General features: G+C 40.3%; 1 protein-coding gene and 1 long non-coding RNA gene across 4 annotated transcripts; one reads left to right on the top strand and one right to left on the bottom strand.

Moving 5' to 3' along the window:
* Nucleotides 1–20: 20 nt before the first annotated feature.
* Nucleotides 21–24698, top strand: Igsf10 (immunoglobulin superfamily, member 10). 3 transcript variants are annotated; one of them, XM_005393032.1, is made up of 8 exons: nt 21–57; nt 537–619; nt 2169–2363; nt 3772–3901; nt 6028–6418; nt 10464–14765; nt 15198–16098; nt 22320–24698. In XM_005393032.1, exons 3-8 carry the CDS (start codon nt 2170–2172, stop codon nt 24223–24225), a joined length of 7824 nt encoding a protein of 2607 aa, XP_005393089.1. In that variant the 5' UTR covers nt 21–57; nt 537–619; nt 2169; the 3' UTR covers nt 24226–24698. The 3 variants fall into 3 exon arrangements, with proteins under 3 accessions (XP_005393089.1, XP_013374071.1, XP_005393090.1); XM_013518617.1 differs by lacking the exons at nt 21–57; nt 537–619; nt 2169–2363; nt 3772–3901; nt 6028–6418 and having other exon boundaries at nt 10581–14765; nt 15195–16098; XM_005393033.1 differs by lacking the exons at nt 21–57; nt 537–619; nt 2169–2363; ... (1 more) ...; nt 6028–6418; nt 15198–16098 and having other exon boundaries at nt 14690–14765.
* On the bottom strand, nt 4424–11517 carry LOC106149527. Its single transcript, XR_001235773.1, has 4 exons — nt 11437–11517; nt 9912–10002; nt 7551–7679; nt 4424–5018 (listed from the first exon to the last, which is right to left on the bottom strand). It is a non-coding gene; the product is annotated as an uncharacterized LOC106149527 (long non-coding RNA).
* Nucleotides 24699–26359: the final 1661 nt, after the last annotated feature.

Genomic DNA, 26359 nt, shown 5'->3' with positions numbered 1-26359 from the left:
GCCCCGGCGGCCGAGCGCGCCCGCGGGCGGCGCAGCCCGCTGGTCACCGGCGGAGAGGTGAGCGCGCCAGTCCTCCCGGGAGGGCCGCGGGGTGCAGGTCACGGGGAGAAAGGAGCGGGCCGGGCAGGTGAAAGCGAACCAGACCAAGTCACCTCTCCATTGCTGGAAGGCAGGCAAAAATCCCTCAGGAAGACAACCAGCCAGGTAGGCGAAGATCCTTCCTGCGGACGCGGATGCACGCGTGAGCGTTTGTCCAACAAAGACCCAAGGGCAAGGGGAGTGATAGCAATAATAATCACCATATTTAAGTGTTAACTTTAATCGAACTGAAGCGCCGGGGGAGGGAGTGGATGTTAAAGCTTCCAACAACAACGAAAACAGCCACAACGAGGGAACGCTTATGGGTTAATTTGACAACAGCACCCTGCAGTTAGAGAAGTGCCTCTGGCCCTGAGGAGAGTGTGAGTCCTGAGCAGCGAGCCAAACTTTATAAGCTATTTGCTTACTTTGGGAGCACAGAACTTTCCCTCCCTCAGGTTTGGACTCAGCTTTCCATTTCCCGCGAAGATTTCCTCTCTCTGCCCGTGTCACAAATTCGGGACCAAGAAGAAGAGCTCAGGTATTGTCAATTCCTACTTCATTATGAATATTTTAGGTTCAGGTTTATAAAATTAATCCATGTGTTCTCGTGCTTCTGATTCCCTTTTGAATAGCTCACATGTGGGCGCACATAGAGCTTCTATTTTTCAGCTGAATAGAGACACCGTCGCCTCTCTCTGATCACAGGCAGGTGGAAATGTTTTCTCCGAAGAGGCACAGAAAATGGTCACACTGACAAAAGTGGTTATACGGTTAATATTCTATTGCATTTTAATTCAGGCTAAACTCCATTCTATCTTTGTACCTACGTGAAGATACAAGCAATTTAGCATCTGTATTACTTCTAGTATACTTCATAGCTAAACGGTGGTTACTAGAAGACTCCAGAGTAATTCTATTCCGAGGAATACTGAGCTTTACAAATTATGTGGGTCACTTTTGTTTGAAAAGTGTAATAAAGATTTTATTTCAACCCTGTATGTTTTGAATTTCAGGAGGAAATTAGGCTTGGATCCCTGGGCTGGCCTCACATGTGGGTAACAGATATCATTTTCCAACAAGATGAACGTACTGCTTCCTTGGTTATACTGTCCCGCCCCTTTGCCAGATGGGACACTGCAGGCAGAAGGGACCAACAAAAGAGTCAGACGGTGTTTCTAAGCAGAGCCAAAGCAGACAGCGTCGTGCCAGCCGGGGGTCAGCATAGCTGCTGCCCCGAGGGCCGAGCCTCAAGCCTGCCCAGCTGGTCAGTTTGCTGTTTGCGCTCATTAGTTGGCAGTGAAATGTCCAATGTGTCTTTTCTGGCACGGACTTGAAGACATGTTAGAAAGAGATTTATTCTTCTTCCCAGTAGATTATTGTAACTCTTAAAAATGTTTTTGAAGGTTTAATCACATACTTTGTACATTAAATGATTAGATGTTATAAAATTAAGTTTGAGAATATACAGACCCATACATGCTTGTATATATACAATATATTAAAAGGCTGGAAAGGAATATACCAAAATGCTGATGAGTGGAGATTATTTTTTCTTTTTTTATTTATTTATAGTTTCCTTATTTTCTAAGATATGCATGTATTATTTTTATGTCATTGGAAAGCCAATCTAAAAGGACTCTTGTATAGTAGGACACTAAATCTTATATATTTCAGTTCACAATATCTTCATTATGGTCTTTCATTTCCCTTTTAACAAATCCCTGCATGAGAGATCGCCGATTCTCATTAAGAAGCTATGAAGCGGGCTGGGGATTTAGCTCAGCAGCAAAAGCGCCTGCCTGGCAAGCGCAAGGTCGTGAGTTCGGTTCCTGGTACCGGAGAAAAACCAAAAAAAAAGAAGCTATGAAGCAATTTTCTCAACAGTAAATACCCCACTTGATCATAAGGCTCAGTTTGAGGCCAGCACACACTACAGTTCTATAAAGACCACATTTTGCCGCAAAAGGTATGAATGAAATTAGCCACTTAGGACGCTTAACAACGTAGGTCTCCTGGATTCCCAGGGTTGCTATGTAGTGCAGCTTTGCTTGAACTATTTATAACTCCAAAGTGTGATGTTTTTTCAGGATGAAAGTGAGAGGAGAGGAAATCAGCTATTTGCTGGTCTCCTTCACTGCAGTGTGCCTGGTGGCCACCCCTGGGAGCAGGGCCTGTCCTCGCCGCTGTGCCTGCTACGTGTCCACAGAAGTGCACTGCACATTTCGGTACCTGACCTCCATCCCAGACAGCATCTCACCTGACGTGGAGCGCATCAACTTAGGGTGCGTGGGGCCCTGTCCAACCCCTGTCTCAGAGAGAGACAGATCATATTAGTCGCTTGTCTCACAAGCCCCAGTGACTCTGAAAGATTAACTACAACTCGGGCTGAGGATATAGCTCAGCGGCACAAGCGCCTGCCCAGCAAGTGCAAGGTCCTGAGTTTGATTCCTGGTACCAAAAAAAAAGATTAACTACAAATTTTTTTTTTCTTCTTCTAAAATGAGCTTGCTGTTGGGAAGCTCATTTTTTGGTAATCTGTTACTAGGATAAAGTCTAATACCTGGAGTCCTTCTTGGTAGGTTGGGCGGCTCATGATTGTAGAAAAGCTTCCCTCTGGATACATTTTTACTGGAAAATCATATCCCTCCAGTTAAGAATATGAGTTATGATATATTATAAGAAATGACAGGGCAACTGGAATTGTTTTGCTTTCTGTGAAAGATATGAAAAGTCCACTATATCTCTTGTAAGGCCATTTGAGATTTATAAATACTAGGACATAGTAAGCTCCCAATTAATGTTAGCCATTGTTATTAGTGGCTGAAAATGCTTGCCTAATTAAATCTGTCAAAAGACGATTTTAAAGGCCTGTGGAAAAGTATTTATGTGACATTAGTGAGCATCTACTTGTTGTCAATCATAATGTTTGGCACTGGGGACACAATGCCAAACAAGTGACATTATTCCCCGGGAAGCTGTAGTGAAAGATGCACCATCAATACAATTTAATATGAACTGTAACAGAGCATACGGAGTGCCTTGGGAACAACGACCAAAAGTAAGGACCAACACATCGCGTATTTACGATGTACTGGCATTGGGCTAGGCACTCTCTATATAGTCATTCATTTAAACCTCAGAATGCTTTGGAGTGGGTTCTGTTATCTTCAGTTTATAACTGGGGAAACTGAGATACAGAAAGGCTCCTGATTTTACCCAGGGAAAGACAAAACTTAAGTACCTAAGCTCATAAGTATCTAACCCATCAGAAGCCACTAATTCCACTACTAGTGAATGTGTGTCAGTCGCCTAAAAGCATGGCATGGATCTTAATGTTCACAAGTAGAAAAGGGTAGATCAAAGGCAGTCCAACCTGAAGTTTTAGTATGCACATAAAGATTGAAAATGAGAATGAATGAGGTGAGCCCCAGGAATCTGGAGGGGCTGATTGAAAGCCAGACTGGAAGACCTGGGTAGGGTAAAGTTGATCTTCAGTAGAATCTGATGAATGAATTAAACAATATTTCAAACATTTGAATAACTGCTTAGGGCTAGGAAAAACAAGGGAAGCATTGGATTTGTGTGTGTGTGTGTGTGTGTGTGTGTGAGTGAGTGTATGTGAGTGTGTGTTTGACCTTAGAACTTCAATGAACAGATTTAGCTTATGCCTCAATTGACCTTCCTTTTCAGGTACAATAGCCTGATTAGACTGACAGAAACAGATTTTTCTGGCCTGAATAAACTGGAGTTACTCATGCTGCACAGTAATGGCATTCACACAGTCACCGACAAGACCTTCAAGGATCTACAGGCTCTGCAGGTGACACTGGCGGGGGTGAGAGGTTGAAGAGCTGAGGGCAAGTTGTGAGATTTCCTCCAAAAGCTACCCATCCACCTGGGATCTAAGAGAAATCATTCTGCAGAATAGAGACAGACATCAAGGGAGAATGAAGGCACTGACTTCTGTTTTAATGCAACCATATAGGGAAATTAGATACTCCAGGATTACTAAACTTTTAGGATTTAATCCTGAAAGGCTCTATCTAGTCATATCTAATACTAGAATGTGATCCCCTAAAAATAATGACTGTCTTACATGTTAGTTTCCTGTAAGTCAATATACTGTTTTTTTCGGTGTCACTTGATTTACTTGTTTATGCTCTACCTTCTTGAAAATTTTTAAAGTTATGGAGACTCCCAATAATGCATAAAATGTGTGAGAATTATCACACAGGTAAGTGAGAAACTGAAAGGGAAAACAAGCATGGGGGCAAAGAGAAGGGAAGCACAGGGGAGTGCACATAGGAACTTCCAAGTCTGCTGTAAGTAGGACTTGAAGCTTTTGAGACTCTATTACACTTCTAAAGATAAAAATAAATCACACTATTGTTCGGGAAAAGCATCATTGTTTCTGATTTTCAACCAGAAAGAAATGTCTGACAGAATCTTCATAAAATAGATACAGTGTAATAAAATAAAGGCAATAATGCCCTTCTAAAAGATAAACACTAGCATTCATGGAGCCTTTTAATATCATTGTAGAGCTATGTAAGGAAGATTGTTCCCATAGTAGGGAACAATATAATACAGAATATTAAATGGTTTTGTTGATTTAGCTTCATCAGGATATATATATAATCTTCAGAGGAACAGATTGCGTATCTTCCAACCGCATTCTGCACGTAGGCACTGTCTTGCACAGGCTTTCGGCTCATTCTGAGGAACTTTTGGTTGGAATTACACTCCCAGCTAACATTGGAGGAAAGCTCCTCTTTGTTGTCAGTTTCATTTTTCTCTGTTTATTAGATACTTGGCATTCCAGAAGTGCATCTTCAGGGGAAATGACACCTTTGACCAAATCAGGAAAATATGATGAAAAATCATTGTTTCTACTAGCATTTCTTGTCTTTTCTTTGTGGGAGTATGAGTATGTTCAACTGCCAAGTGGAAAAGAAATTGAAGAATATTGAAATATTTAAAATTATTTGTTTCAGTTTAAAAATCATAATACTCAAAATAACCCAAAGTGGAAAACACCCAGATGTCCACCAAACTGATGAATGGATAAACAAAGTGTGGCCTATGAATGGAATGGAATACTACCCAGTGATGAATAGGAATAGAAGGCCGATACATGTTATTACAGAAATGGGTCTTAAAAACATTCTGCTAAATGAAAATGTCAGACGCAAAAGGCCACATGTTATATGATTCCATTCATATTAAATGTCGAAGATAAGCAAATGTATAGAAACACTGTAAACGTGGTCAGAAGGGAGAGAATAACTGCTGTCACTATTGGTTTCTATTTTGGGGTGATGAGCATTTTCTAATCTTATATAATGGGGATGGATACACAACCCTATGGCTATATTAGAAACTAATGAATTGTGTATCTCAAAACAGTGAATTTTGTGGCATGTGAATTATACTTCAACTCTATTATACACTGTCTCATTTAAGTTCAAGAAATCTTAAACTTTTTAGAAGTACTTTTGAAAAATCCTCTGGATTATGAGAATTTTCAACCGTATACAAAAGTAAAGAGAACCTTACAAGGAACTCCAGTGAATCATTACACTCTTCAGTAGTTATCAACACGTCACCTCTCTGCTATGCACTGCACTCCACTGAATCATTTTTAAACAAACCCAAACTATCATGTTTCATTTGTAATTCAATATATATCTTTAAATTAAGGGATCTTCAAAAAGCAATCACAATATTATTGTAATTTTAACAATTCCTTAATACAAAAAAATTTATGAGTGTTCTAGTTTCTCTGATTTAATTAGCAACTAATTTGTTAGAATTGGGCTCCTAACTAGGTATTCATGTTGCATTAGATTAACTTCACCATGTTTTATTGTTCATACAGGCTTTTCTCCTTTGGTGAGTATTTCTTTGACAATAAATGTGTTCATGTTCTTTTTTTTTCACCCATAGGTCTTAAAAATGAGCTATAATAAAGTCCGAAAACTTCAGAGAGATACTTTTTATGGTCTCAGGAGCTTAACTCGATTGCATATGGACCACAATAACATTGAGTTTATAAACCCAGAGGCTTTTTATGGACTCAACTCTCTCCGCCTGGTACATTTGGAAGGAAATCAGCTCACTAAACTCCATCCAGACACATTTGTCTCTTTGCGCTACCTCCAGATATTTAAAACATCTTTCATTAAGTACCTGTACTTGTCAGATAACTTTCTGACCTCTCTCCCTCAAGAGATGTCCTCTTATATGCCTGATCTAGAAAGCCTTTATCTGCATGGGAACCCATGGACCTGTGACTGCCATTTAAAGTGGCTGTCTGACTGGATACAGGAGAAACCAGGTATCAATTTTATTGTTTATATCTTGTCCTAACTAAATAGGAAAAATAAACATGGAGGTGTTTTATCAGCAATTGAGAGCCCCAGGTAATCTTGCTGAAAAAAAAAGAAATCCCACTAATAATTCAGTGACAATGATTTATTTATACATGCATTAGTCTGCAGTGGTACAGTCAAGAAATTGTGTCAGAGACCTGCAGTCCACAATGCTTAAATTCTGTATTCCCTGGCCCATTATATTAGAAGTCTGCTCACCTCTGGCTTAGAGAATCAAGCTTGTGTGCCTTTGCTCACATGCCTGGTGCTCCCTGTGTGGTCATGTCCTGTCCTCAGCCTCGTTTCTTTCTTTATCGCCTTCACCCCCTCTCTCACCCTGGGACACACACCACTTTTTGCTATAGTAACTCTGAACTACCTCGCGACACACCACCACTATTCCCCCAGCTCACACCTGCTGTTGCCTGTGCGGGGAGCCCTTCCCCTTCTCTTGTGCTTGATGTGCATCTGGTCAGCCAGCCAGCTAGCTTCGCTCAGCCCGCAATTTCCCTTCCAGGAAGTGTGGCTGCTCCTCCACCCACCTCTTCTGCAGAAGTTAATCATCTCACTACTTTTGCAGCTTGCTCACGCTCCATTCTTGTGTTGATAACCATTTTTATATTCGCTAGTATTAGATAGCTGCTGCCTTACTATGTCTAATTTATCTATCGTTAGTCCCTCCAGATGCCTGGAGCACAGTAGGTACTCAGTAACTTTTGTTAAACACAACATTAACAAAAGAGGGTTATAGCCAGCTGTGGCTGTACACAAAATAAATCGTGGTGATAGCCACAGTTGCATAGCCACTTTGATGATGAATGCAAATGAGCCCTCCACCCACTAGATACCTATGGCTTTAATATGTTCAAACATTTGTGTACAATTCTTATGTGTATTTTTTCAAATGGGTGTCATATATATGTCAATGAGACAAACCCTTTAGGGCTAGCCTCTTTTAATAATTGTCTCTAAATAGTTGATTGTGCTCCTTTTGCCTAGGATACCTTATTGGAAGTCCTGCAACACCCCTGAATAAGACACATCAACTTTTGCTTCAAAAATCTTTTCTATTCCAAGAGATCTGAAAGTTTCTCACACCTTCAGTTGTGTCACTTGGCCTGCAATGAGCAGCCCTTTGCAAATATCGGGTAGTCAGATGTAACGCTCTTCCAGTTCCTGGGGATATCTTCCATTCTTTGATTCCACAAAACTCTTGGTTCTGCTTTTCTATAAAATACAGATTTGTGGCCATTTCTTGACAAACGTTTGCTACTTTGTTTCCATGCATTTCTATGCCTATAACTTTCTTATTTAATACCAGATAATAGTGTAAACCTCACAAAAATAAATAATTTAAGTAGGAAACTTAACCTATGGTGATTAATAATATGTGTGATAGAATGGAAGATAGAACAAAACAAGTAACCAAGACAATACTGCAGGAATCCAGGTAGTGATAGCAATAGCAAGACTGCTTGTTGACCAGTTGCTCTCACAGAACTTCCTCAACTGTGAGAGATGTCTAAATTTATAAGTTAAAGTGTCCAAAAATATTGTTTTAGAATTAAGCCTGTCAGCTGCTCTGTCTGTCCACCCCATTCCCTCTGTCCCTCTTTTCCCACCCCAATCTTTCCTGAGCCTCCATACTAAGTTTACAGCCTTGTGGGAAGACAGACAACTAAACAGTCATTCTAATGAATGGCAAAGGGTTTCATAGAAAAACTGAAAGGCGCTGGGACAACATGAAGCAGTGCTGTTCTTGCTGCGCTGTTGAGCCGTATGCAGTCAGTGATGAAAGAGGACGTGTTAGACAGCAAGTGAGTAAGGTAGGAGCAACAGTGCATGGCAGAACCTGGCAGGGCTTGGTAGTTCTGAGGAGCAGAAAGTCTCCTGTAAGAATGAACCTGGTGTGGTGAAGGGTATGGAAGTGACCCAATCAGATTTGTATATAAGCAAAATACCTGATGTACAAGACCTGCTAACTTTGATTCACATGCAGTCAACAGTAGACATCGTAAGATGTGAGCATAATTTTGTGATGACATTCAGTTAAGCCAGAAATCTGTCATACTCTATATTTTCACAAGGTCTGATCTCAGGGTACTGATAAGTAAGTGAAGGACACTGCTTGTTAGTAAGAGGTGATTGGAAGGAGCCTTTGATGACTGCTCACATCTTTCACTCTTGTCAGCTATCCCCTCTGCAGAGCTTTACACAACAGTATTTGCTGAAGAATGCAGATTGGCCAACCACCTGTGACATTACCTTTTACACTGAAATATACTAGTTCCCTTTTATGCATGTGGTATATATTCTGAGACCCCCAGTGGATGCTGGAAACCTCAGTCCTGTGTAATTTTGTGCTTTATCCATCTTATCTAAGCACTTTACACACTGTGGGCATAACTTTTGCAACTAAAGGTACAAATAGCAAAGCTAGCAACAAATTTTTTTTCTTCATTATAATTTTACAGATAAAAGATCGATTCTTACCATAGATCATGGCAAGCTCAGCATGTGAGCCTTTTGTTTTCTCTGATTGACAGTTTTCACCTTTCACTTAAAGGATGAACTTTATGGATTTTGGGGGGGATATTTGAATTGCCAGCATCACAACTCTTGCATTTTGGGATCATTTTTAAGTAAAGTAAGGATTCCTTAATGCAATGACTGAGGCAGAAACTAAGTCACATACATGAGCTGTGTATACTGGGGACACAACAGAAGGAGGACGGGATGCCAGCATAGTGTGAGATTTCACCATGCTACTCAGAACAGCATGCAATTTAAAACTTATGGATTATTTATTTCTAGACTTTTCCAATTAATGTTTGCAGACCATGGTTGAGCAAAGGTAACTGAAGCTAAAGCAAGCAACATTGTGGCTATAGGAGGACTTCTGCACAGACTGAAGGCTGTAATCCTTGGACAGGGCACCTTTCTCAGGTCTTTGAGAGGAAATGTGTACGTGTGTAAAGGCAGTTTGACTCTGTCTAATCACTCGTGAATTAGACATAAAATACCCAATGCTGAGGTGCTATGTCTAATGCATATTATAGGAGTTACTGTATCCAATGGTGTGGAAATCTCAGGCTTCACTTTGTGTAGGAAAAACTGTTATCCAGCATTCCAGTGATTATTTTAAATATGCTCACTAGAGCTATATTCAAAATATCCATGTGTGTGATATCTGAATACTTGAATGGAAAGCCTTTATGATTTGGAAAGATTAGTTCTGTTGCTATAAGACTTGCAAGCTTACGACTTCTTCAGAATGTCAGGCCTTCAGGAACTACCCATCGTTCGGGCGCAAAGCTATCTCCCGCTCCTTTAAACCTGATTCTAGGAGTTTATGTTGGTCAGTGGGACTGTCATCACCACAATTCCCAAAGTCATAAGCCTGAGCCTTCCTGGACGACTCTTCTCCATCCCCCTGCTGTGTTCTACCAGCTGTCTCACCTGCCGCGTTATCTCCTGCACCTGCGTTCTCTCCATTCCCACGTCTGCCAAGCTACACCAGGCCGCAGTATCTCATGTTCCAGTCAATGTTCTTTTGGATAATGACAAAAAAACTTAAATTTTAAGTGATATTTACTACACAGTGATCACTTATCAAACAGGTTACATTTTAAAGGACAATGAAGTTCTGTGATTGTCCTTTAAAACACTAAGAAGTAAACCACGATTAATAAAAAAGTGATAAATATGAGCATTTCATTTTGTTTTTGTAAATAAAGAACTAAGCTGTTCAACTAATATTTACTGAGGAGCAAACATATATCAGGTATTTTCTAGGCATGGTAAGTAAAACAGACAAAACCTTTGTGCCTACGCATATTATATTGTAGCCGGATATATAAACAATATCCTTTTAGAAATCATTTCAGAGGCAAAAGCCTATGTATTAAACATTAAAGTTTCAATTTTTTCAAGCTCTGTCAGAAATACTTCTTAAATGTTCATTTAGAAAGAGACCCTAACTGATAATAATTAAATTGTGATTTTTCCTAGATGTAGTAAAATGCAAAAAAGATAGAAGTCCCTCCAGTCCTCAGCAGTGTCCCCTTTGCATGAACCCCAGGATCGTCAAAGGCAAGCCCTTTGTTGCAGTTCCAGCTTCAGCTTTCCTGTGTGTGAAGCCAACTATTGACGCATCCTTGAAATCAAAGAGCTTGACTATTTTGGAAGACAGTGGTTCTGCTTCAGTCTCTCCCCAAGATTTCATGGCACCCTTTGGCTCCCTCTCTTTGAGTGTGACGGACCAGAATGGAAATGAAGCAAACATGGCCTGCAGTATCCAAAGGCCGTCGAGATCACTTCCCACTGCATTCACTGAAGAAAATGACTATGTCCTTTTAAATGTGTCAATTTCAACATTTCTTGTGTGCAACATGGATGACAATCACATCCAGCCAGTGTGGCAAGTTCTGGCTTTGTATAGTGACTCTCCCCTGATACTAGAAAGGAGCCATTTGTTCACTGAAACACCTAGGCTGTGTTACAAGTATAAACAAGTGGCTTCTCAGCCTGAAGACATTTTTACAAATGTAGAAGCTGACCTTAGCACAGATCCTTCCTGGTTAATGCAAGACCGAATTTCCTTACAGCTGAACAGAACGGCCACCACCCTCAGTACACTGCAGATTCGTTACTCAAGTGATGCTCGGGTCACTTTACCAAGAGCAGAGATGAGGCCAGTGAAACTCAAATGGACCATGATTTCAAGGCTTAATAATACCAAGCTGGAACACACTCTGTTGGTTGGTGAGACCATTGCCCTGGACTGCCCAGGCCAAGGAGATCCCACCCCACACTTGGAGTGGCTTCTAGCTGATGGGAGCAAAGTGAGAGCCCCTCATGTGAGTGAGGATGGACGGATCCTAATAGACAGAAGTGGAAAATTGGAACTCCAGATGGCTGATAGTTTTGACACAGGAACGTATCACTGCATTAGCACCAATTACGATGATGCAGATATTCTTACCTATAGGATAACTGTGGTAGAGCCGCATGTAGAAGCTGCTCAAGAAAATGTGGTTCATCACACAGTTTTCATTGGTGATACACTGGATCTTCCATGTCATTCTACTGGCATTCCAGATGCTTCTATCAGCTGGGTTCTTCCAGGAAATACTGTGTTCTATCAGTCCTCAGGAAACAAGCAAATTCTTAAGAATGACACATTAAGAATATTCCACATTACACAAAAAGACCAAGGTCATTATTACTGTGTAGCAGCCAACCCATTAGGGGTTGACGCTTTGATTTTTCAAGTATCTGTCAAAACAAAAGATCAAAGGCCAGAGGAGCAGGATGTGGACACAGATGGATCTGGTTTCAATGCACCTGATGCCGGTGCTCATCTTAAGGATCTACCAGCTGTGCAGCTCCCTACAGCTACTGCTGTGGGGACTGAGGTTCAAAAAGAGGCTTCACGGATAAGTAGGAAGGGTAATTATCAGGAGTTACTACAGCGGCAGCATGGAGATTCAACAAAGCGACGTTTTAGGGAGCATAGAAGGCAGTTCCTTCCCTCTGCTCGGAGAATTGATCCCCAACACTGGGCAGCATTTCTAGAAAAAGCTAAAAAGAACGCTGTGCTAGAGAAACAGGAAAATAGCACAGCAAAGCCACCCTCCCCAGTCACTCAGTCTGTGAAAATATCTGTTGAGGAAGACTCTTCAGGCATGCCCTTGCCAGATGAGGAATTCATAGTCCTGGCAACCAGAGGTTCTAGTGTTCCAGAAACAGTGACTGCTGACTCTAGAATCGTATCTCACACCCTTGTGCCAAACATAGTGCCTGGCACCGAAGTCTCCCCACTTAGAAGTCCACAAACAGTGCAACCTACCATTAAAATGACAAATATATCAAAGAATATAAACCCAACCATACCAAGCAAAATGCAAGACACAACCAACCAAAATCCAACTACCATCTTCCCATTACTACCTGGAGTCACTGAGTTTCATGATGTTGACCGGGTGGGGAGAAGACAGCATTTTCTAAGTGTACTCCCAATAAAGGGGAAGACTATGACCGATGACGTCCATGCTACAATGCTTGGTAGCACTAACAAAAAAGCAGACATGCCCTTAGAATCAGTAAATACCGTAGATGTTCATGAGACAGCTGTAAGAGTCAGCAAGCCCAGGAGAAATCACTTCTATTCTCACATTTCTCAAAATCCCAGCACCTCTGAAGTTTCTGCAGATCCACATACTGCTGTCCATTCTCAGTTCCAGACACTCAGAAATAATACAGCTATCGTCCCACTGCCCAGACTCTTTGGGAGACGGAGGAGAATTTTGGGCAGAGGGCGAATGACCAGCCCGTTTAGAAACCCAGCTCTCCGATGGCATAGGTATGGCATTGTGAAGCCAACATCCAGAGATTCTTCTGAAGAAAGCACTACTGTATTTTCAGCCCCAGAGCTCCATGTGCTGTGCCCATCCTGTCTTCCCAGGCAGAGACTCACCTCCACCACCACCACTGCGCTGGTTTTCCCAAGATCTTCCCCTACCCCTCTCCCCAGAGCTCACATCACTAGGGTCACAGCAGAGGAGTCAACAACACTAGTTCAGGATCCTTCGTTACTGCTTGAAAACAGACCAACTGTAGATATTGAAAGAACAACACCCACAATAAAAATTTTCAGTTCTGAAAGTGCCCAGGAAACATCAACTGGTACAGCCCTGACTTACTCTTCAAGATCTGAATCTATGGAAAAAACTCCTAGCGCGAATAATGGTTATCAAAGTATGTCTAGCACCAGTGAAGCTGAAAGAGACTCAGAGATTGCATCACCACTTTCACATCCCATCACCAAGCCATCAGTGCCTACTACTACAGGCATTACAAGATTTTCAAGAAGGAAAATTCCCTGGCATCAGATCTCTGTAAATAAGCACAATCCAAAAGGATTATTAAAGAATCTGCATAAATTTGATTTACAAAAAAGCAAAGCCACAATCCTTCCTAAAATATCTCCTGCTTTACCCACTAATAAAATTATCCCCTCCCAGTCCACAACACTCCCAGCAAGCCTGACACAAATTCCACTTGCAACTTCAACTGTAGTTCACGACAACATTACTGAAACACACAGTCCTAAAAGTATCCCAGCAGGGAAGGAGCCTCCCTTTCCACCATTTTACCCTATGTTTCCTACCAAAAATTCAAGTATGATAAGCTTTGCATCAGGGCAGACAACACCAGCAATTCTTCCCACTGCTTCTGCAACTATATTTATCAATAAAATCCAAGCAGCAAGACCCAGAGCACAAAAAGGGCAAAGAATAGAGGAGTTTCAGAGTAGAAATGATCCAAACATCTCTTCTGGCTGGGGTGCTGGCATCCCTACATCTGCTGCTATGCTACCTCCTGTTCTGACTATAACTGCAACTTCAATCAAGCCAAATACCTCTGTTATCACTCATTCCCTCCCAGAAGACACAAGTAGAATTTTGGGCAAAATTGGTCAACACTCAAGAACTACTAATCTGGCAAATGGAACTGAAGAACTACCCCAAGAGAACACTCTGACTTGGAAAAGCACAACTGCTTCTGAAACAACTTTGCCTAGCAAGTCGGAGAAGAATACCACAACTAGGAAAACCATAATTAGTCCCTCAACCATGCCACCATTCCTAAGCAGCAGTGCCCCTCTAATGTCCATGCCCACTCCCCCTCCCCCTGCTCAAGGTGCAGTTACAGATACTGTGGGAGCACCTGTTTCCAAGATGACAAATGTGATGGTCAAGTTGCATGAACCCTCAAGGCATGATACTAATTCACAGCAACCAGTAGCAGCATTTGCAATACCACCCAAGGTACACCCAAAAGTTGAGTTCACAACTAGAACCACTCACCTTACCTACTCTGATCTACTACATTCTGGTCCTACATCAGCCCTAAACACAACAGTTCAACCACAGATTTCTAAATGGATGCCCCTTCCTCAGCCAGGAAACCAATTCTGGCACAAGTCAGACCCAGAGATTTCTGAAAAGGACAAGAAGCCAGCAGTCAGCGTGTTTCCCACTCTTAGCTTGCCAGAGTCCACTTCTCATGCCTCACATTGGGGTAGACAGGATAATGCACAGAAGAGTGGACTTCATAAGAAACAAGTTGAAAAAATAACTTCCAAATTCCTCCCCTCGGACATTTTGTCTAGGAATACATTTGAGAAGCCCAGAATAGTTGGAGGAAAAGCTGCGAGTTTTACCGTTCCAGCTGACTCCGATGGCTTGCTTCCTTGTGAGGCTACTGGAAATCCCCTGCCCACCATCCACTGGACCAGAGTCACATCAGGTATTTGAAACTTTTCTTACACTTATTCTTCTTTAACTGTAGCACTAGGACAAGATTGTATTTTGGAGAAATTTGAAACTGGGGTTGATTTCTTCAAGAGTTAATCTCAGTTTCAAATTTCTGCAAAATATAGAAAATATTAATATTCTCATTTGACATTTGCATATTTTTGCTCACTATCTCTTAAAATATACTAAGAGTAGTTTTTGAAAATACAAGTATATCCAAAAATAAGATTTGACAGAAAATGGCTATTTAACTATCTAGTTTTTAAATTTAAATTATGTGAATTTTTAAAATCCAAGCAATTCTGAAAACTGGATTTTAAAATTTGAAATGTATTTATTCTCAGTAGCTTAACAAAAAGATCACTTTATGCTTTCTATATAAATTTTGGTGGCCTATGGCTACAAATTTCTTTCTTTTCAGCAGGAGTTGAATTGTCTAAAAGGAAGTCGAATAGCCGATTCCATGTGCTCCCTAATGGCACTCTATCCATCCAGAGGGTCAGCATTCAGGACCGTGGACAGTACCTGTGCTCTGCGTCCAATCCTTTCGGCACAGACCGCCTCTATGTCACCCTGTCGGTGGTTTCCTATCCCCCCAGGATACTAGAGAGACATATCAAGGAGATCACAGTTCATTCTGGAAGCACTGTGGAACTGAAGTGCAGAGCAGAAGGTAGGCCTAGCCCTACAATTTCCTGGATTCTTGCAAACCAAACAGTGGTCTCAGAAGCATCTCAGAGAAAGACTCGGGCCCTGGTAACATCCGACGGCACACTGGTCATCCACAATCTAAGTATTTATGACCGTGGCTTTTACAAATGCATGGCCAGTAACCCAGTTGGCCAGGATTCGTGGCTGATTAAAATACAAGTCATTGCAGCTCCCCCTGTTATTCTAGAGCAAAAGAGGCAAGACGTTGTAGGGATTTGGGGTGAAAGTTTGACACTGCCCTGCACTGCAAAAGGAAGCCCTCAGCCCACTGTTCACTGGGTACTCTCTGACGGCACTGAAGTGAAACCATTGCAGTTTACTAATTCCAAGTTGCTCCTGTATTCAAATGGGAGTCTGCATATAAGAAACATAGTCTCTGCAGACAGGGGCACTTATGAGTGCATTGCTACCAGCTCCACGGGCTCAGAGAGAAGAGTGGTAATGGTTACAGTGAAAGAACAAGAGACCATTCCCAGGATAAATGTTGCCTCCCAGAGATGGACTGAAGTGAACGTAGGGGACAAATTACTATTGAATTGCTCAGCTACAGGGGAGCCCAAACCCAAAATAATCTGGAGGTTACCGTCCAAGGCTGTTGTTGACCAGTGGCACCGGTAAGCCCATATCTTTGTGTTGGAATTATCTGGTTTACCTGTTTATCTGTACACAACTTGTGAAGTGGAAAAGGTGAAACAGTAAGCCTAAGAGCAAACTTTGAAAATGCACTGCACGTAAATGCAGCTCTTGTGAAAGAAACCTAATCCATTTGAGATCACTGAAATATAAAAACTAATCTTACATGCTGATTTCTAAGAGTCAAATTCTTGAGTTTATATAGTTAAACAAAAGACAAATGAGAATCTCATTGGCCCCCCCACTTTTTAGCAGTTTTAAGATGATAACTGGGTAAATACAGTCACAATTTCTATATACAAAAAGAGAAAATTTTCAAGATGCTGTTGGAGTTCTAGAGAACCACACTCCGTTTCACTCCTCAGTCTCCTGCTCGACACTTTAATCCTTATTTTACTCAGCAATTTCTTCTTTTTTAAAATTGCAAACACTATAAAAGTCACAATATTAAGTTCTTCACAAAGTGAAACAGATCCAGGAGCTCCATCCCCCTGATATTGTCAGACACATAAATACACAGAATTTTCTCTCACATGCTCTTTTACAGGAACATTAATGTTCATTTTATAGCTGATTTTGCATATATTAAGCCTAGCATTGAAAAACAATAATTTTGAGTCATTAATTTTTGCTATTTGAAGAACTTTGTGCAATTATTTTCCATAACATGGCAGAAAAAGATGAAGATGATCAAACAATATAGCATTTGCAATTCTATTTTCTCATTAATAGAAAATATCCATGTAGAAAAAATTGTACATAATAGGAATGAATTTATACTTATGCTTAGTACTTGAAGAATAGATATTTATCTAGTATCAGAATGAGTTGGTAATAAATAAAATTAATGGATTTAACTTGTGATTTTTAAAATTCAAAAGTCAGTGTTAATTTTCTGATTCAAATAAGTCGTCAAAATTACCTAAGTGTTAAGTTATAATTAGTTTAAAATTAAAATTTTTAAATGATGAGCTATGGAATCTGAATGTTAGAAACAACATTTGTGTTTACAGTCCACTACATATATGCTTATTTATGACACTTAATATTTTAATGCATTATTCATCAGCTTTTGCATTTAATTTGACAATGTCAGCCCTTTTGTCTTGCTTTCAAATTATCGTAAGCATTTTATTAGCATTAATTACCACTTATTAAATTAAAGCATTTACAATAAACTCCACAGCACATGAGGATTATTCACACTTACCTAGAGACTACTCATTATTATTTGTATTTTTAGAGATAAATTTCACTCTCCATGTAGAAAGCATCGCATGAAGTATAAAAATTTCACACTTATGGTAAGAATTACAGATAAAGGTGAAAATTTAGGTTGTAAAGGCAGTTCCATAATCTGGGAATTTACTAAGCATTAATTCAACTTTTGACAATACAAATATTTTATTCAATTAAGGCAACGTCCTACAATTAGTCCAAAATATATCTGAAAAGTGCTCTAAAACACACATACATTAGCATCTCAGAATAAGTGTTGGCTAACTATTCCAACAAATTCTCTAGAATTAAATAGCAAAGAAATGTAGCAGGTTGTTTACATTTTGCTTTGGCAAAATTCTTGTAGAACATAGAAATATTGTTTTATTGTGGAATAGGTAAAAGTGTGTAGAAGACTGTAAATGCTATTGTTGGCCAAGTAGAGGCACTATATTTTATTTTTTAATAAGGAAATAGAAAATGAAAACTTCAATAATTATATTGTAAGTAACCTTATAAAGGTAAGAATAATCATAGCTGTAATGAAGACTTTCTCATTTTTACAATTTAAATTCAAAGTTCTAATCCTCAACAGGGGGAAGATTACAATTTTGTATGTCAACAGAAAAAAACTGCAGTTCTACTATGAAACAAAATGCCCCCCAATCTTAATCTTCACAATTAGAAGGAATAGAAGTTTGAACTTAGAATCTGAAAATGAGAAAACTTTAACCACATCTATGATGGTACATATCCATAACTTGCTCAAAATAAGCAACTTCTTTATTTCCTTAAAATCTACTTCTCAGCAGAACCAAAAAGCCTGTTATAGATTAAAAAAAAAAAAAAAAAAAATCCCAGACACAGCATTGCTAATCTCCCCTGCTCTTAGTATCACTTATGTGACCTGTGTGTGTGCTCCAAACTGTTTTCTTTCCTCTGGCACGTTGTTCCTTCTGACCTGGAAGCTTGGTAAAGTTCAGAAAGTCAGGTTCCACCCAAAACTGTTGAATCTCAATCCACACTGTTTACAAAAACTTCCTCAGGTGAATCACATGCAAAGGAAATTTGAAAAGCAATGCTTCTGAAAGGCGAAAGAGGTTTGCTTTTGCATTAATTTTTAAAAATTATTTTAGGTATTTGATTTTTATTTTTCATTAGAACATGTTTGCAGTACATAATGATTACAGTTGCATTCATTGTGGGTAACACATACATAACACGTTACCAATATTTTTGTTGACACAAATAGTTGTACATTTTAGGCAGTATATATAGAAATTCTATATATGTGTGTGTGTGTATTAATCAAAGTGATAAGCATTTTCATGTATTCAAACATTAATCATTATGTGTTGAGAATTTTGTACTCATGTAGTCATTTAGAAATAGATCACAGGTTATTTTAACCAATAATTACCTATTGTGCTATAGAAAAACCAGCTCTAATGCTTCCTGTTATATCTAGATGTCCCCCAAGAGCCTCAGACACTTACAGGCAGGACTTTGGGAAGATGAATTGATTATGGGGCCTGTGGTTGACTCGCTGTTGAAGAGGTGGAGTCTGGTTCCAGAAGATGGATCCCTAGGGGTGTGGCCTTGGGGATCATCTCCCTTCCCAGCTCCTCCCTTATCTCTTGGCTTTCTGTCTGCCATGCTATGTCTTCCACTATGCACTTCTGCCATGCCTTCTTGCCTTGGAGCCAGCGGACTATGCATTGAAATCTAACCCAAAATAAATCTCTCCTTCCTTAAAACTGTGGATGTTTGGTATTTTGTGCCATCAGCAAGAGATATGACTGAGACAGATTCTGGGACCAGAGAAGTGTGGTCATTGCTGTGATGCTGTCTGATCTTGTGGTTCACAATTTTGGAACTGTTTTGCAAGAGGAGCGTGGAGATGCCAGCTGGAGCAGCAGCCCTAGAATACCTTAAACTGAAATTGACGGGAGATTCTGGTCAAAGATCAGAGCTTAGAGCTCAGAATGCCAACAGGAATACATCCTTGTAAAGACCAAGGGGAGGAGGTTTTAGTTGGGAACAAGGACTCCACTGGCAGTAGGACCTCAGGCCATGTGTGCTATACTCTGCCAGAAAATCTGTCTAAATTTTGCTCATGTCCTGAGACTGCAAGAGACTGAGATTAAGGGTGGCAGACTAGTTAATCTAGTGGAGGAAATTTCAAGGCAGCTCATTTTCAGGCTGGAGCTTGGGTACTTTGGGGGCTTTTTAGTCAATTCTACATTGAGAACCAGGAGCAAAATTGCCATTTGAAAAGTTTTCAGTTTCCCCAAAAAGGGAGAGCCTGCAAAGTTTTGGCCAAAGAAAGCTTGGTTGCTGAAAAAGATTAAAAAGAAGCCAAGCACCATCAGTCAGGACAATAGGAAAGACAGCTTAAAGGCCTGTCAGGAACCAGCAAGGCCCTACCCTTCACAGCCTCAGAATTGTAAAGTGATTTTAGTATGAGAAGAGCACCCCAGTGAACTGTGCTCCAGAATGGCTATCTAGGGAATTGTTTCCCCGAGATTCCTTTCATAGCGCTCAGCCATCGAGGCACTTGGAGGCCTGTGAAGCCATTATTTTAGGGAGCCTGGCTAGGGCTCAAGCTAGCAGCAGAACTTGACACATCTATGCTGTGCTGGTTTTACGTGCATGCAGAATGCAAGCATTGTGGTGTCATGGAGGTTTTCACCCAGATTTCAAAGTGCAGCAAGACTCCAGAAACTTGGGGATGTTGGAATGTAAAATACCTTGCTCACATGGAGTGAGCAAGCTACAACCACCAATGCCAGAGGGGCAGAGATAGCCAAGCCACTTGACGTTCACCTCTTGCCATACCTTTCCCTGGTTGCTGGACATGGAACTTTGGGATTTAATGTTTGACTTGATTTAATGGTTTTCAGTCTTGCTTTGTTCTGATTTCTTTCTATCCTCCTGTTTTGCCTTTTGAAATAGAAATGCTTATCCTGTGCCATTGTATTTCAGCTGTGTTTAACTTTTTGAGTTTTACAGGGGCTGTCAGCTAAGAGTTTACCTTAAGTCTTAAGACACTTTGAACCTGGACTTCTCAGCAATACTAGAATTGTTAGGACTTTGGCAACTCTTAGAGATTTATTTTGCATAGCAGGATGTGCGCATGAGTCTTTTGAGGGCCTGGAGCAGAATGTTATAGTCTGTATCCAGAGATCCTCAAAGAGCCTCACGAGTGGGGCTTTTGGAAGATGACTGGATCGGGGCGGCGGGGCCCAGCTGGAAGAGGCAAGTCATTGTAACCAGGGGGTTATATCTTCCTTCCTAGGTTCTCCCTTGACTCTCTGCTTCCCTGCTGGCATGACATTAGCATCTCTCTCTCTCTCTCTCTCTGTCTCTCTCTCTGCCACGCTATTGTCTTGGGGCTGGGCAATCATGGATTGAAGTATACACAATTTCAAAACAAGATGACAGGAAATTAATAATGGTTATTATATTGCATATTGTTATTGTTATCTTCAGAGGAGTTGCTCAGATTACAAGATATAGGCCTGCAAAACTGATCAAGCAATATAAGCAAATTTTAATAAAACTGATGCTCACGCCACACCTCACACCATTTAAGTCAGACATTTCAGACATGGGATTTAAGTACCAGTATGTAAAACTCCACAAGTGATCGTACTGTGTTGCCCAGTTTGATAACTAATGCTTTGAGAAAGCATTAGCAAATAATAGCGGGTGAAGTGTATGCAGCACTGTGAAACAACACAGGGCTGCCCTAACTTAAGGTATGTCAATAAATCTGTCAGTTTTTCAATTGCATAATGGGGGAAATACTGGAAGGTTTTACCTTTACTTATATGTGAGAGAAATTCCTTTCACATGAGAAAAACAAAAACACCACCAGTACATCCTAGAATGTTCTATGTACAGTACTTTCCAAAACTTATGTGGGGTAGAAAATAAAAATAATGCAAGGTTGTTTAATTGGCTTAGCAGTTATGCCATGAAAGAGTCCTCACTTTTCAGTTTCATCACATGTTGGAAAAAAGAAAGAAAAATTCGTACACATAGATTTTCACTTATGTGCCTTTCTGATCCCATTTCTAAAATCAACTCAATTTCCAGTGGTCTTTCTGAAAACTAGATTTAATTTTATAAGGAACGTTCTGCCACCCGGTGGTGAAATGTAGTAATGGCAGGTTCTGTGACTACAGTTGAGGGAAAAAAAGAAACCAATCATTTCACACAGGCCTTTTGAGGAGAGATGCTGTGGGAAGTTTCTAGTAACTTACATTAGCATCCTCTCTCCCTTTAAGAAACTAGAACTCACTCTGTAACCAAATGACTGAATAATCGCTTTGTTACAAATACCTTTTTAAAAATAATCAGAGAATAATTCTATTATTAAAATTTATATGAAAGTACATTTTTACCAATATATATCACAAAATGGTCATCTCTATGGGCTCATCAATTTGACGTATAGACTGCTAAAGGAAGCCACAGTGTCTAGAAGTTCATGAGAAAAACATTGCTCTTGCCACTAAAATGTTTTAAAAGTCACCATGAAGAGATTTGAAGTCCACAAGATATAGAACTTGCTTGTACTAAATTTACATACTTTTATCTTTCAGCAAATGGCTTAAAAAACAAGAAACTAGGACTGATATAAAGTTTTACTACAACAGTTTAAGAAAGTGTCCATACAACCAATCCCATGTATCGCACATACCCAAAAGGGCCACTACGAGGGGGTAAGATAGGCCAGTGAGCTGATCATCTCGTAACGCACACGTGCACTGAAACATCACGTGGTACATCTTCAACACATTTTTAACCTAATATGCACCAGTAAAGCTTGGAGAATCTAAGCCAATATACGTAAGGCAACTTCTATGTCAGACTGCACCCCTGAAACGTGTAGTCTTTAATGTTAGTTTTAAAAGTCTTTTTAAAAACCTCCCAGTATTGACAGCTAGACGCTCAAATGTGTCTCTTTTCTCCTTAGAATGGGCAGCCAAATCCATGTCTACCCAAATGGATCCCTGTTTATTGGCTCCGTAACAGAAAAAGATGGTGGTGACTACTTGTGTATGGCAAGAAACAAAATGGGAGATGATCTACTCCCGATGCACGTGAGCCTGAGGCTAACCCCGGCCAGAATTGTCCACAAGCAGCATTTCAAAACACAGGCGCTCCACGGGAAAGACTTCCAAGTTGACTGCAAAGCTTCTGGCTCCCCAGTGCCCGAGATATCCTGGAGTTTGCCTGATGGGACAATAATCAACAAAGCAATGCAAGCTGATGACAGCGGCCATAAGACCAAAAGGTACACCCTTTTCAACAATGGAACCCTTTATTTCAACAGAGTTGGGATTGCAGAAGAAGGAGATTATACTTGCTATGCCCAGAACACCCTAGGGAAGGATGAAATGAAGGTTCACCTAACAGTTATAACGGCTGCCCCGCAAATAAGGCTGGGTTACAGGACAAACATGAGAATCAAAGCTGGAGCCACGGCCACTCTTGACTGTGAGGTCACTGGGGAACCCAAACCAAAAATATTTTGGTTGCTGCCTTCTAATGACATCATTTCATTCTCCAGTGACAGGTACGTATTTCATGCCAACGGGTCTTTGTCCATCAACAAAGTGAAACTGCTTGATTCTGGAGAGTACGTATGCGTGGCCCAAAACCCCGGTGGGGACGACACCAAAACGTACAAACTGGATGTTGTCTCACAACCCCCGCTAATCAATGGTTTGTACAGAAACAAAACTGTCATTACAGCCACAGCTGTGAGGCACTCTAAAAAACACTTCGACTGCAGAGCTGAAGGGACTCCATCGCCACAAATCATGTGGATCATACCAGACAATGTTTTCCTCACAGCTCCATACTACGGAAGCAGAATCAAAGTCTATAAAAATGGAACCTTGGAAATTAGGAACCTGAGGCTTTCGGATTCAGCTGATTTTGTCTGTGTAGCTCGGAGTGAAGGAGGAGAGAGTGTGCTGGTGGTACAGTTAGAAGTACTAGAAATGCTGAGAAGACCAACATTCAGAGATCCACTCAATGAAAAGGTATTTGTTCAGCTTGGAAAGTCCACAACGTTGAATTGCTCTGCTGATGGTAACCCACCACCTGAAATAAGCTGGATTCTACCAAATGGTGCACAATTTTCCAACAAACCAAAAACTTCTCAGTATCTCGTAGCAAGCAATGGTTCTCTCATCATCCATAAAACAATTCGAAATAGTGCAGGAAAATACCGGTGTGCAGCCAAAAATAAAGTTGGATATATTGAGAAATTAATTGTACTGGAAATTGGGCAGAAGCCAGTTATTCTTACATATGCATTAGGGACAGTAAAAAGTATCAGTGGGGAGTCCCTGTCATTGCATTGCGTAGCTGATGGAATACCTAAGCCACACGTTAAATGGACTGTGCCAAGTGGCTATGTAATAGACAGGCCTCAAATCAATGGGAAATATATACTGCATGAAAATGGTACCCTAGTCATCAAAGAAGCAACAACTTATGACAGAGGAAATTATATTTGTAAGGCTCAAAATAGTGTTGGCCATGCACTTATTACTATGCCAGTAATGATTGTGGCCTTTCCACCCCGAATCACAAATTCCCCACCCCGGAGCATCCTCACGAGGGCAGGAGTGGCCTTTCAGCTCCAGTGTGTGGCCCTGGGAATACCCAAGCCAGAAATCACCTGGGAGATGCCTGGCCACTCCCTGCTCTCAAGAGCAAGTAAAAGAACTCCTGAAAGTGAGCTGCCTCACCCACAAGGTACCCTGGTCGTTCCGAATCCCCAGACCTCAGATTCTGGGATATACAAATGCACAGCAAACAATCCACTTGGCAGTGATTATGCAACAACTTATGTTCAAGTTATATGAAATGAAATGAAATACAAAAGTCGACATCTGGACAGTATATTTTTTGGAAGAAGTTTAATCAAAGGCAGCCATAGGCATGTAAATGAATTTGAATACATTTACAATATTAATTTACAATGGACATGCAAAATAGACACGTAAATAAATGCATTATGAACCGATACTGATTTCTTTAATAAATCCCAACTTAAACTTTTAACTTAAGGCACTTTTATTTTGCCAACAAATAACATTAAGAGAAAATGGTCCGCAATAAAATAACAAATGTCTAGTGCACCTGAATTTTCCAGTGACAAATGGACATTTTTTTTTTCCTTTTACTACCAGTTGCCTAGTATCCATCCTCTATCCACATTACAAGCACGGCACTCAGAACCGCAACAGTGGGAAAGATTTACATTTGCGGTCTGTATGTAAATTTATCATCTCGATCTATAATAGTTTGTCATTGCTTTATAAATATTTTGCTAAAACCTACAGAAAAGCACTGAACTGTTGATTATGATTTATCATTTGTCCACATTAAGATTTCTCACTGATGGGGAATATAAAATGTTTTAATAACTGCATTTAAAAATAAATGCAGGCCAATTTTTCCCCATGTAAAAAAGCAACTTAACACCCACATATCATAAAATGTGAAAAGGGGGATGATTACACTTTTGTCCAAATATACCCATTAAAAACATTTTTAAAATACAGTGAAACTCCTTTATAACATTAATATCTAGCTCAGGCACCCCGGGCTGGGAGTTGTATGTAAAGAAAGTTTTCTGAGGAGAAATCTTTGCTTTGTGAGCATTCATTTCATTAGTAATAACTCTTTGTGCAATGAACAAATGTTTGGGAGAGTCTGGATCTATTATATATAATGAAGTTTCACTGTATTTAAATTTTGATTAACCCTACAAAATGCTGCTTTTTGTAACTATTGCACATGCCTAATTCAACCTGAATTAACTTTGGAGACATTATATGATTCACCTTTTCTAATTCTAGAAGATGGGACTTTCCAGTGTAATTTATCAAGCATCTGTTCAAATACTCACCTATTACTTTAAAATTATAGCTTTGTAAATGAAAAACTAAGCTCTAGATTTTGTTCCAATAGCACAGTACACAAAACTGAGAGCTCTACTAGCCCCTGTTAGTCACTTAAGATGCAAGGGAGAATTCTTTTCAGTATGTTCTCATCACACCAACTTTCAGCTGGCCCCATCTGAGCGGTGACCTGATTGCTACTAATCTCACTAGCCTATGGCTGCAGGACATCGAAGAATACTCATTGTAAAGTCATCCTCTTCTATTTCCACACCAAGAAAAGGTAAATAAAACAATGGATGCCACCCTGTTAAGAAGGAGCCTCCGGTGCAGTCAGGTACTACGTCTAAGGCAGTGATGGCAAACCTTTCAGTGCCTTCAGTGATGACCAACAGCCTGCTGTGGCATGGGTGCTGCAGGCTCACCACCGCTAGTCTAAGGGATTCTTACATCCAGGAATTATGACAGGTGTAACTCCATTAGATTTCAAGTCCTTATCTTTCAGGGGACCTGGGGTCTCCGCTTTTTTGTTTTTTGTTTTTTTCATTTTTGAGTCAGCGTTTTGTTATGTAGTCCAGGCTGGTCCTGAACTCACTATGTAGTCCAGGATGGCCTTGAACTCCCAGCGATGCTCCTGCCTCAGCCTCCCGAGTGCTAAGATTACAGGCGTGCACCACAAAGCCTGGCAGGGTCTCCATTTTATTCTAAGAAAATTTCCTGTCTGCAACTCATCAAACAAACTACCAGACACTGATACAAAGCTTGCCCTGTGATCGCTTTAGTGAAACTAATGCATTTACTAGAAAAGAAAAAAAAAATTGTCCGGATAGAGAATTCAGTGGGAGGCAATATTTTGAATAAATTAAAATTTGCAGTTATTTTCCTTATAATGCACTGGGGGAAAAATAGCTCTAAGTTTTTTCTAAGCCTTCCATAGCAACTCAGAATTATAGGCCTTACTATGACGTAGCTTCTTCACCTTAAAAAAAGAAAGTACACAACAACAAAGGTGTATTCCATAGCTTTCATGTGCAAAATGATTAATAAATTAACTCCTGCAAAATGTAAAGTGCATACAAATGCTATGCAATTA

Source organism: Chinchilla lanigera, unplaced genomic scaffold (genome assembly GCF_000276665.1).
Source record: "Chinchilla lanigera isolate Chin_1 unplaced genomic scaffold, ChiLan1.0 scaffold00047, whole genome shotgun sequence".
Taxonomy (NCBI): Eukaryota; Metazoa; Chordata; class Mammalia; order Rodentia; family Chinchillidae; genus Chinchilla; species Chinchilla lanigera.
The sequence above is the reverse complement of the archived record's forward strand: the minus strand, read 5'-3'. Positions and strand labels throughout refer to the sequence as shown.